The 13,267-nt window shown below is 34.9% G+C and overlaps 1 protein-coding gene across 10 annotated transcripts in view; it reads right to left on the reverse strand.

Annotated features, from left to right (window-relative positions):
• MICU3 (mitochondrial calcium uptake 3) overlaps nt 1-13,267 on the reverse strand; it is a 93,433-nt gene that overhangs the window by 43,295 nt on the left and 36,871 nt on the right. For 7 of the 10 annotated variants that reach the window (XM_086380685.1, XM_086380683.1, XM_086380684.1 and 4 more), the window contains 2 exons: nt 6,627-6,780; nt 2,836-2,867 (listed from right to left, as the gene is read on the reverse strand). In XM_086380685.1, the coding sequence (XP_086236811.1) occupies nt 2,836-2,867; nt 6,627-6,780 (186 nt within the window). Of the gene's footprint in view, nt 1-2,835; nt 2,868-6,626; nt 6,781-12,085; nt 12,233-13,267 lie in introns of those variants that run through there. The other 3 variants (XM_086380688.1, XM_086380689.1, XM_086380687.1) reach the window with 1 other exon arrangement.

Raw genomic sequence — 13,267 nt, forward strand, 5'->3', positions numbered from 1 at the left:
ATAAATATTTGCTGGATTGAATTCATTTACCTAGAATTACAGACCTTTGTTGGCAAAGTAATATCTCTGCTTTTGAATATGCTATCTAGGTTGGTCATAACTTTCCTTCCAAGGAGTAAGCGTCTTTTAATTTCATGGCTGCAGTCACCATCTGCAGTGATTTTGGAGCCCAGAAAAATAGTCTGACACTGTTTCCACTGTTTCCCCATCTATTTGCCATGAAGTGATGGGACCAGATGCCATGATCTTCGTTTTCTGAATGTTGAGCTTTAAGCCAACTTTTTCACTCTCCTCTTTCACTTTCATCAAGAAGCTTTTTAGTTCCTCTTCACTTTCTGCCATAAGGGTGGTGTCATCTGCATATCTGAGGTTATTGATATTTCTACCGGCAATCTGGATTCCAGCTTGTGCTTCTTCCAGCCCAGCGTTTCTCATGATGTACTCTGCATATAAGTTAAATAAACAGGGTGACAATATACAGCCTTGACGTACTCTTTTTCCAATTTGAACCAGTCTGTTGTTCCATGACCAACCTAGATAGCATATTAAAAAGCAGAGACATTACTTTGCCAACAAAGGTCCGTCTGGTCAAGGCTATGGTTTCTCCAGTAGTCATGTATGGATGTGAGAGTTGGACTGTGAAGAAAGCTGAGCGCCAAAGAATTGATGCTTTTGAACTGTGGTGTTGGAGAAGACTCTTGAGAGTCCCTTGGACTGCAAGGAGATCCAACCAGTCCATTCTAAAGGAGATCAGTCCTGGGTGTTCTTTGGAAGGAATGATGCTAAAGCTGAAACTCCAATACTTTGGCCATCTCATGCGAAGAGTTGACTCATTGGAAAAGACCCTGATGCTGGGAGAGATTGGGGACAGGAGGAGAAGGGGACGCCAGAGGATGAGATGGCTGGATGGCATCACCGACTTGATGGACGTGAGTCTGAGTGAACTCTGGGAGTTGGTGATGGACAGGGAGGCCTGGCATGCTGCAATTCATGGGGTCGTAAAGAGTCGGACACGACTGAGCAACTGAACTGAACTGAACTGACAGATGCCTTTTAAAGGATTTATACAATTTTCTTGAGTACAATTTTTTAAGTAAATACTTAATATATATGTTATAGGAAAATTAGGAAGTGCAGAAAATAAAAACAGATTGTGATTCAGGGATTAACCATAATTAAAATTTTTATTTAATCTCATTTTAATTTCATTCTTTATCTATTTATTTTTTGTCATTCTTGTTGCAAATATTGAATAATTTTCTATGTAAAGTTTTGTAAGCATGATCATATTTTCCTGCCAAACATTCTTCATTTTCATTTTAATGGCTACAGAGCAGTTCTGAGTAACTTTTTATATTCTTAAAACCTGTGAACCCAGAAGAGATATTGCTTATGTGAATTATATTTAATTATATTTAATGCATGTGGAAATAGAAATGATACTTTTCTTATTGGTCACACCCCATAGCTTGTGGAATCTTAGTTTCCTGACCAGGGATTGAACTGCGACCTCAGCAGTGAAAGTGCTGAGTCCTAACCACTGTGGTGGTGGGAGTTTAGTCACTAAGTCGTGTTCGACTCTTTGTGACCCCATGGATTTAGCCTGTCAGGCTCATCTGTCCATTGGATTTCCCAGGCAAGAATATTAGAGTGGGTTGCCATTTCCTCCTCCAGGGAATCTTCCTGACCCAGGGATCAAACCCAGGTCTCCTGCATTGCAGGTGGATTCTTTACCAACTGAACTACCAAGGAAGCACCCTAAGCACTGTGCCACCAGGGAAACGATATATTCCCAAGAAATGATATATTTTTAAAACACAAAAATACATAAGCACATATTCTATTATCTCTCAGAGTGATGATGTCATCACTCATCATGAAGCCTCTAGAAAACGCCACTGTACCCTTGTGAGAGAATGAGAGTAACAGAACAAGCAACTTCTCCGTTCATTATGAAGACAGTCTTGACTTTATGGATGCCCTGAAAAGGTCTTTGCATGTTAAGAAAAATCAGTTTATATTATTTTACAATGTGCTGCTTTATTCAACCCTATGTTTTTAGGCCTATTCATGTTGATAAACATAGGTCTTATGTATTATTCATTTTAGCTCTTCTTCATTTGTCCTTCATATGCCTACTTCACATTCTTTTATTAATCTTCTACTAATTGACATTTATATTGTTTCTGATTTTTTCAGGACTCCTAGTATAAGCATGCAAATGTTTCTCTTATATCTAGAAGTAGAATTTTTGATATGCATAAGATATTGCCAAATTTCTCTCAAAAGAGAAAATACCAACTTACATTCTCACCTGGTTCCTCCTTTCTATCCTTGATAATTACTGGTATTGTTAGATTTCTGGAAGCTGACTACTTGATGGGTGTAAAACAGTATCATATAATTGGTTTAATTTGCATATCCCTGATTACTGGTGAGGTTTGCATATCCCTGAATACATACATTTATTGGCCTCTCTGGCTATGTCCATCCATTATTTTCTTATTATCTTTTTTATGTTGATTTACAGGACTTCTATATAATTATAAGATACTTAGCCTTTTCTGTTCATAGGTTGCAAGCATATTCTCTCACATGTCATACCTCTTTTAACATTGTTGACACTGTCTTTTGTGTGCCAACATTTTTAATATTTAATTTAGCAAAATTTGCCAATAATCTCCTTTGAGTTTAGCTTTATGTATATTTATACATGTACATATCACAATGTACGCATCATAAACATATATATATGTGTGTGTGTATATATATATATATACACACACACATATTTAATTGTGTGCATGCCTATGTATAGCAAGAGCTTTAACTTACCTGCTTGGAAAGTGACTTCCATGTTTTAGCAACTATAAAAAACAAACATAAAAAAGTGGATAATAAATACTTCATGTAATGTGTATAAAAATCCAGTAACCATCTACATCATAACTCATGACACTGACTTTTATATCTAAAAGGCAAAGTTTTTTTTAACCTCAAGATGTGGACCTATGTATGTTATACATTTTGTATTGGTCTCATGTACTATAAACTATTCATAATAATATCAGTGGAGTAGAAAACATATTTTCCATAATCATCATCTCACTTTGGAGATTTCTAGATTTAAAAAGTAAATTAACTTACTCCAAGTTAAATATCCTATGGGCTTAAAACACAAATAATGATATTCATTAAATGTTTTTAGAATATACAATAATAGAGAAATTATAATTTTAAGGTGTTACCCATGATCTCTGCTGTATTAATATCTCTGATTACAATTTGAAGGTTGGGTTTCTCTACAGTGAATGGGAAGGACAGGGCAAAGATAAAAAGAAATGAAGGAGAGAACAGGTGATGTTCTAGAAAGACTTGGCCTGTTCTCCACTCTTCTCTAAGAATGTTACAGTTGAATAAAATACTGGAGGTCACTTTCTCTTTCTGATTTCTCCTCACATCCCTGAAGACCTCAAACACTATAAGTCTTATAATATTAAAATAAGTGCAGTCAACAGTGCTGTTTCTTTGCTCAAATTTGAACACTGTGAATATATAATGCCTGTCCAAGAATTATCTCCAGGTTTGAATGTGATTAAGTCCTATAATACAGCTGTGTTAGCAACTAGTAAATATTAACTATTTCAGCTACAGCACAATAATGACAAGTAATATTTTTTCTCCATGGTCATGTGGGTTTTTTTATATAATTAACCATAGTTAATATAAATAATATATCAAATTCAAGATTATAAGATAGGCAGTTTTTGCTATGTACTTTTCTCTCTTTTAAGCAATGTAATAAGTCATTTTAAGATCACGAGGGAAGAACCATATTCTAAAATTTAGCAAACTGATTCCTATGAAGATAGTTTTCTTCTCTATGCAGTAACAACATCCTTTCTTTACCTAAGATAGTTAATATGGAACCCTGTAATCAAGTGATTAAAATCACAGGTCTATAAGGTAGACTTCAGCATTTAACTTTAATTATAATACTTTATACATTCACTGCGTAGACATCTTCATTTACATAGTGAACATAACAATGTAAATAATTTTATTATTCTGTTGCTTTTGAAATATAGCAGTAAGAAAGGAAGAAAAGTAAATGGTACAAAAGTACATGCATATGCTCTTATGCAATGTTCAGAAGGTATTTATCAGAAGAGGAAGTTAGACACTCTTGAGTTTTGTAGGGTTTATGAGATTTCCAGGGTAAATTATTCACAAAAGACATATTCATTCTGCCGGATATGTCATCATGTTCAGTATTACTGGCTTTTTAAAAAATAAAACTAAAGAGCCATTAAGATTGTTCTTCAAAGGATTCTCTGATTTTCTAAATTCTTTATTTCAAATGAAGTTACTGCATATATAAGGTAAAGAGAAACTTCATTCTTTTGGACATATTTTATTTCTTAGGCTATAGGTTGATGTTCATTATATTTTTAATACTTTTAAGTCTGAACTTTTTAAACAATAAATTCTTTAAAATTAAAAAGTACTTGAAGCTACATGAAAATAATTACTTATTTTAGCTCTAGATGGAAAATTTACCTTTTAGGTTCCATATAAGTAGGTAAAATAAATTTTCTTGATTTCAAACATAAAGTTATAATCAGTGATCTGATGTATATCTCAATTAACATTTATTTGAATTATAATTATTAAGCAAATGTTTACATGGCATAGCATTTTCCTGTTAATGTTGCCATAAAATTAAGGATTTTAAAAAATAATGGTTCTGAATTCAAGTGATAATGATGATGATAACAATGACACCTAGCAAAGCATATTAAGTGCCTACTGTATATTGGTATTACACTAAACATAACTGATATCATTCAATCCTCAAAAAACCTCCTAAGACTTTGTTACTTTCACTTTTATAAATGAAGAAACAGAAGACTAAATAACTTACTCAGGTTCTCAAAGCTCATAAAAAATGCCAAGGTCTAAACACAAGTCTGTCTAATTTTAATAGGCTACTTTGATATGTATATGATTTAATATTCCATCTCTGAAGCATATTTTCTTTTTAGAGGTAAATATTTATTTTTAAAGCCCTATACTTTAAAAAAAAAGTTTTTACAAATATCTTGATCTTTAGTTATCATTCTTAATTACAGCTTAGAAGTACTGATTAGAAATTAACTGATGTTGACAGAGAATGAAAAATATCATATGACATATGACATCTCTTATATGTGGAATCTAAAAAGAAATGATACAAATGAACTACTTACAAAACAAAAAGAGACTCACAGACTTAGGGAATGAACTTATGGTTGCCTATACACACTGTTGTTCTGTTTAAAATGGATAATCAACAAGGTCCTATGTATAACACATGGAACTCTGTTCAATGTTATATGTCAGCCTGGTTGGGAGGGGAGTTTGGGGGAGAATGGGTACATGTATATGTATGGCTGAGGCCCTTTACTATCCACCCCATCACAACATTGTGAATCAGTTATACCCCAATACAAAATAAAAAATAAATTAATTAAATATAAAAAATAAACTAATGTTAATCTGAGTTTCTTGCTTAAAGAAAACACCTGACAATATTTGTTGTCAATAATAACATATGAGATTTCAAGTGAAAATTAAAATTTTGGAAAGCTTGTATACACCATGCATTTGACAGCTTTCCAACAAGCAAAGACTTTTCTGATAAGATTCTGATGGTATTAGTGAATGTGATTTTTTAAAAAACATTGTACAGTGAAATATGGCAATATTTGACAGATCGATGTAATTTAATGAATCAATATTTTCTAGCTGATAGTACAAAATTATATTAATGTAAAGAAAAAAGAGCCATTCAAATATGCAATGTAGGCCAATGGATTTTAACAAAACAGATGACAAAAATGTCAGAGTCCACATTGCAACTAAACTTTAAGAAACTACCAGCAGCCAAGTATTGATATAATACCAAAGAAGAATATCTATGATTATTTGAAAAGGCTTTTGTAATACCCTTCCCTTTTCCTCCTTCAATATCTGTTAGGCAGATTTTGTTCATTTGTCGATACTTTCTGAAAACAAACACTGCAACAAATTGAACACAAAGGCAGATATAAGAATCCAGATGTCTTCTATTAAGTCAGACATTAAAGTGACTTTGTAAGAATGTACATAATGCCAAAAAGTTTGAGAACCACTGCCTTAACACATGGAAAAGTGAGAAACAATCAATCTACATTTACACTGTAGGAACCATGACATATTCAGAAAAGACACAGGAAGAATTCTTGTCCAAGTCTAACTGCAAAGCCAGTTCTCTGAGTTCTTCTGTCCAGGCTGGATATAAGAACTGATTTGGCAGAATAAGAACCTTTATCAAGAATATTAAAAATAAGGTGGGTGTTTAGTCTGATGTACTGAGAAAGAGGGAACAAATGAAATTTCTGAAAAGAAAAGATACCAGTAGGGGTTTATAAGAAGTATTAGTCATTGTATCTTTTGATACATAGTAGCACAACATCATATCTTTTGAAGTATTACATTACTTGGTTAGTTGTTCTGAAAAACTTACACTGCTCCACAATTTTAAAAAATAGAGATAAGAAAAAATGTTATAACATTGTTGAGATAAACTTGAGAAATATACTTACTTTTGGGCTCATCTGTTGTAACAGCCAAAATAAAATCATACGGAGTCATGAACAACTGCCCTTCACATTCTATAGAAGCAAACAAACGAAATCGCCTTTCCCGAGATGTAGCATAGAGGTCCAGGTCTTCGACTTCTGTTCTGCCAACAGCAACCTGAAGTTAAGAAAGCAAGTAAGTCTGGACTGTGTGAAGCGACACTTCCTTCTAGAAGATACATGTCTTCAATTACGTTGAGAGGGAATTAACAGAGCAAAAGAAAAAAGGTGAAAATACATAATCATAAACAAATATCCACATGAATAAAATGAATTAACGCTCAGAAGATCCTACTATGAATATCATTCAGATTCTGAAGACTTTACACTGGCTCTTTGAACTCGTGATTTCTTTCTTTAGTTTCAGTCTCGGAGAACGTTAAATTTCTGAGCTAGTAGTTTCTTCAGAAGGAACACCAACACTTGCTGAATGCCTACTATGTACTCTCTATATAGGCCTACTTATTTAATTAGAACTCTTTTTACTGTAGTCTATTAATCTTCTAAAAGAAGAAAGGGAAACCCTGACAAGCTGTTCATGGCAACAACTAAGGAAACCATTTAACAGCAGAGTTTAGATTTGTGCTAAAGTCGCTAACTCTAGATCACTAGGGTAGAGTTACCACCAATGATCACTCTGAATTCTACCCAAAGTTAAGATAAGCAGAATGAGGAGTGTGTGTGTATGGGGAGAAGGGAATCTCTTTTGTTTTCCTTAATTTTTAAAATCTTTCCTGGTAGATAGATAAACAATTTCTATTATTTATTTTCTTTGAACTGTAACAAAACTGTTAATATTTTTCTTCCTGATTCCAAAAGCAATGCATAGCTACTGTATATAATTCAGAAGACAGAATTTAAAAACTTGTAATTGTTTATGAATTTTTTGCCAAAAAATCAGGGTTATACTAAACTGTCTGGTTATCTGATTCTTTTTACTAATTAATATATCATTTTTCCATGGCACTAGTCTAGTTTTAGTAACAATGCAATATTACATAGTAAATGTTTGTTGCCTAACTAAATTAATGAATTCCACATGGTTGAATATTTAGGTAATTCATAGTACTTCACTACTATAAAACAATGTTATTAACATAATGGCCTGCCGTGAAAATATTTAGATGTATCTATAAATAGTTCCTTGGGATTAATTCCTGGGAGTAAACTTATTGGTCAAACAGTCATTTCATACACATTATCGAGATACTTCCAGGAAGCTTATGGCAATTTACATGGCTATCAACAATATAAAATTATACCTTCACACATTTCACACAAAACATTTTATATCAGAAAAAAATTCTTCTTTAGGATGACAAACTTAATCTCCTTATTGCCTCTTCTAAGTCATTCCAAACTGTGTACAAACTTAAAATTATTTAAACATCCAATATTTTGAGAAGTTGTATCAAAACAGACAATAAGAACTTTCAGTAAGGAAAATACATTTTATATTTCTAAGTTACACCTTATTAAAAAAAGCCAGGCAAATTATTAATCTTTTCTACTACTCTGAAGACTAAGACTTTTAAAAACATAATGGAAATAGTCAAATAAAAAAATTTTTAAATGCCTTTTTTAAATGGCCTGTACAACAGGTAGAATCTAGTCTCAGCCCTTAAAGAATATATGATCTATATAGGTGGACAAAATGCTAGTTGGAGGGACAAAAGGTACAAACATGGAAAAGAAAGTCAGAGTAAAGAGAAGAAAAGCACAATAGACTGAGGTTAGTAAGAAGACTTCCCTGGTGGCTCAGACGGTAAAGAGTTTGCCTGCGATGTGGGAGACCAGGATTTGATCCCTGGATTGGGAAGATCACTTGGAGAGCATGGCAACCCACGTCAGTATTCTTGGCTGGAGAATCCCTTGGACAGAGAAGCCCTGGCAGGCTACAGTCCATGGGGTTCCAAAGAGTTGGACATGACTGAGCAACTAAGCACAGGAAGAACAACATATGAATTTTAATGTCAGGAAGAGATATGAGCATTCTAGGTTTACACAGCATATGTGAAGGTGGAAATCATCTTCCTGCAACAAAAGTTTTGCATTCATGGAAAAGTGTAGGTAAACTGTTAACAATTTCTGAGTGAAAGACTAAAGGACCGGGATTTAATCTGACAGAAAACAAAAATGGCCTTAGGAGATTCTTAAGTGAAGTAATGACAGAAAGAAAATGGTACTTTAGAAAGACAAAGCAACCTGGTAACAGAGATAAGATAGCTCAGCAGTATATTAATAGCAAAGTCAGATAATCCATATATTGGGAAGTTATTTGGGCTCTACCATGGGTAAGGAGGGCTTCCCTCATAGCTCAGTTGGTAAAGTCTGACAGCAATGCAGGAGACCTGGGTTCAATCCCTGGGTTGGGAAGATCCCCTGGAGAAGGAAATGGCAACCCACTCTGGTATTCTTGCCTGGAGAATCCCACGGACAGAGGAGCCTGGCAGGTTACAGTCTATGGGGTCGCAAGAGTCAGACACGACTGAGCGACTAAAGTGCACATAGGTAAGGAGTCACTCAATCACTCAGTGTCAATAATAAGCAATAATTTCCCTGAATACTCCTCAGGGATCCATCTACCATCTTAAGTCTGCTTCTACATCTGTATCTCAGGGGCTTTTTCTTCCTCTCTGGGCAGGGGAACCAATCTTGTCTGTGACCATAGTTTATTCTCCTGTTTTCTTCTCGCTAAGCCATTTCCTTGGGTTGAGGTGGCCCCCATCAACCATGACTCATCTCCAGTGAATTTCCTAAAGGACCACTCGATGTGGGGCACTCACTGCTTCTGCACCATAATCTGAAGTCATGCTTCAATCTAACACCCAGAACCACAATTTTTGCCTATTTCCTATAACCTAACATGAACTTTATGTGTGACTTCCGCCCTTACCTGGTGCTGCCACTACTGCTCATGAGGTGCCTGCTGCTTTCTCATCAAACTATCCCTCCTTAGGCCTGGTCCCAGCACACCAAGCCTGCCTGCCTGCTGCAGCTGGCAATTTGATCTACCTATGAACTAATGCTGACAAATCCTCCTTTTCCTTAACTTCTACCAACAATCAATTAACAAAGCCTGTTGTTCTCCCTCTGATTTCTCACATCCACCCACTGCTACTACGTTTGTTTAAGCAGTCACTACTTCCCTAAAATTTTAGTCATGGCCTGTGGTTTTCGCCTCTATTCTACGAGAGAAAGAAAGAAAAAAACACGTGGAACTGTGGAACAATTTGTATTCTTTGAACACAAGAAACAGTTTCAGAAGTTAAAGGTTTTCATTAAAACATCACTGTATGTATGAGTTCTACCTCTAGTTGCCTTAGCAGAAGTACCCGTCATTTTTGATAATGGCACTAGGTGCCTACTGGTCTATTTATCACCTTAAAAGGAGGTGTGGGGAGGAGTTTGGGAACGGTTTGTGCCACAAATACATATATTTATAAATATATATTTCTATCCCTAAAAGGGATATACACACACACACACACACATATTTGGTATACATATATATGGCATATATATATATATCCTAAAGGGGAAGAATATAATTTACATATAAAAAAGATAACCAGAGCCTGAGTGCTTAAAAGGGCCTCCAGCTACTGCAGTTGTGTGGGTCCCTCCATTGCCTCTGCTCAATTTAGTGTGATAAATCACATGGTGTAATAATACACATTGTTGTTGTTCAGTCACTAAGTTGTGTCCAACTCTTTGCCACCTCCTGGACTGCAGCATGACAGGGTTTCCTGTCCTTCACCATCTCCTGGAGCTTGCTCCAAACTCATGTCCATTGAGTCGGTGATGCAATCCAACCATCTCATCCTCTGCCACCTCCTTCTTCTCCTGCCCTCAATCTTTCCCAGCATCAGGATCTTTTCCAGTGAGTCAGTTCTTGGCATCAGGTAATGAAAGTATTGGAGCTTCAGCTTCAGCTCAGTCCTTCCAATGAATATTCAGGGTTGATTTCCTTTAGGATTGACTGGTTGGATCTCCTTGCAGTCCAAGGGACTCTCAAGAGTCTTCTCCAGCACCACAATTTGAAAGCAACAATTATTTGTCATTCAGCCTTCCTTATGGTCCAGCTCACATCTGTACATGACTACTGGAAAAACCATAGCTTTGACTAGACGGACCTTTGTTGGCAAAGTGATGTCTCTGCTTTTACTTACTCTGTCTAGGTTTGTCATAGCTTTTCTTCCAAAGAGCAAATGTCTTTTAATTTCATGGCTGCAGTCACCATCTGCAGTGATTTTGGAGCCCTAGAAAATAAAATCTGTCACTGTTTTCACTTTTCCCCCATCTTTTTGCCATGAAGTTGGCATTGCTCAAATGAACCATAGATTGGTAGTAAGCAAAAAACAATTTTCTCATGCCATCACAGTAAACTGGCCTGATCCTAGAGCATTCTAGTTATCATTAGCTGGTAGGACTGGGCTCATCTGGCTGGAGGATCTGATGGGATAGAGCAAAACAGAAAATCAATACTTGGGTCAGTTTTTATACTTTCTGTTCACTTCCACTGACTGATTTGTCTCTTCATACTCAAATACCATAATGCTTTAATTGGTATAGCTTTTGATCATGTTTTTGACTTTAGGTAAAGCAAGACTCCATATGACTGTCAAGCTTTTAAAAATATTTTTGCTGACTGATATGCAATCTTTTCTTCTATGTGAGATTTGAAATTAATCTATGAGGTTCTGTTTTTAAAATTCCATTGATACTTTGGGAGTACACTGAGTTTTGGTGCAATTTAGGATGACTTGACTATAACAAAAAAGCAGCAGACTCACAGATATAGAGTACTAACTAGTGGTTAACAGTAGGGAGAGGGAAGGGAGGCACAGTAGAGCGGTGCTGGAGTGTGAGATACAAACTCTTGGATGTAAGACAGGTTACAAGGATGCACAATCCAACACAACACAAGGAACACAGCCAATATTTTGCTGTAACAGTAAATGGAATGTAACCTTTAAAAATTGTATAAACTGAATTTTTTTCAAAACTGCCTTTTCATTTTACAGCTGCTGGGAAATTGCATTTTACACATTTTAGGAAATTATTTCATGGGATTTGCTTAACATTCTTTTCAAGTTTGCTGAAAATGTTTAGGGAATCTTCTTCTAGCTCTAAAAAAAATGCTATCTTTTATTTTACTGAGAAATTACAAAACATTCTACATTTGAGTTCTATAATCTCAGTGTTGTTACTTACAAAAATAGAACATATACTTGTGTCTGTATATATATACATGGAAATAAAATTTTCAAACACACCTGTAAAATAACAGCTATAATTTAGTCATAAAAATAAATAATGATCATTTTCAGGTAACTGTGGATCCTCTAAGTCATGCCAACATAAGTAAGACAAGTGGTTTAAGAAACAATAGAAATGATAAAAGTTACATTTTTAATTACCTCATCTTCCCAAAAGAAATTAAAAAATACTGTGTCAATGCAATTATTTTCTCTGGAATTTCCAAGCTCAGACCTTTGCAACTAGTACTTGGATGTTACTTCTTAAGGTACTGAAACGAAGGCCTTCAGGCCACATCATTATCCTTCCTGTGAATAACAGAAAGCAAAGGTTCACTGCCAAGGCACCGGCTCATGTTACATCAGGTCAGCAATTTGAAAATTTACTCTGTAGTAAGGTCTGGTTTTCCCAAGGAGGTAAGATTAAACGCCAGATAAAGGATTCACTACTTAACAATTAGAGAAACTGATGCCTACAAGCTGATAATAACCTAAAAAGATAACTTGAAACAATTATATCAATTATCTAAACACCGTAAAACACATTACCTTTTAGCAGCTGAGAAATGGAGACCCGAGAAGAAAGGATGGAAGAAGGAAAAATAAAAACCATTTGTACTGAGTAAAATTATTTCAATTACTCATGCTTAGTAGTTTATTTTTAAAATGTTTTATGAAATCAAATCAGTACTAATTTTTTAAAGTAAAGAATGATTAAAACATGCATTTAATTTCATGTTGGATGGTGATCATTTGGTATGAGGCCCTACCATATATTGGCAAATGTACCAACATTTTTATAAAACATTAAAAAGCAAATATCATTTGAATTTATATCTTTATTTTATATTTTCTGGGCAAGAATCTTATGAGATGTGCATGAGATTCTATTCACATCTATTTTTATTCTAGCTAAAATGATGTTCATGGAAGTATTACATTTGGCTTTCTCAAATGGCTTCAGGCTGATTTAAAAGCTTCTAAGAAGATAAAAGGGGTAACATTTTCTTTGCTTGTTGGGTGGTCGAAAGGTTAAACATCAAGTTCTCAGTGTGGGAAAATCCCAAAGTCCTCTAAGGGAAATGTTTTGATGCTTGGTAAATATGTCCATTTGGAAATATATACAACTAAAGATCAGTCAAGAAGCACTTCCCTGGCTGAGATCACATTGGGAAAAAAAAGTAACTGACCAATTATTTTAAAGTCTCCACTTGCACTGTTACATTAGCTTACATTACAGGATTCTTTATAAGTTTACAAAGTACCTTCACATATATCATCTCATTATTTGATAGGACAGTGGGCGAACGTATCTCTGAGGTGTTAGTAATCACAGTAGTTTGA

This window comes from Bos grunniens, chromosome 27, assembly GCF_055505025.1.
Source record: "Bos grunniens cultivar Pamir isolate PY7600 chromosome 27, Bosgru_T2T1.0, whole genome shotgun sequence".
NCBI classification, from domain to species: Eukaryota; Metazoa; Chordata; class Mammalia; order Artiodactyla; family Bovidae; genus Bos; species Bos grunniens.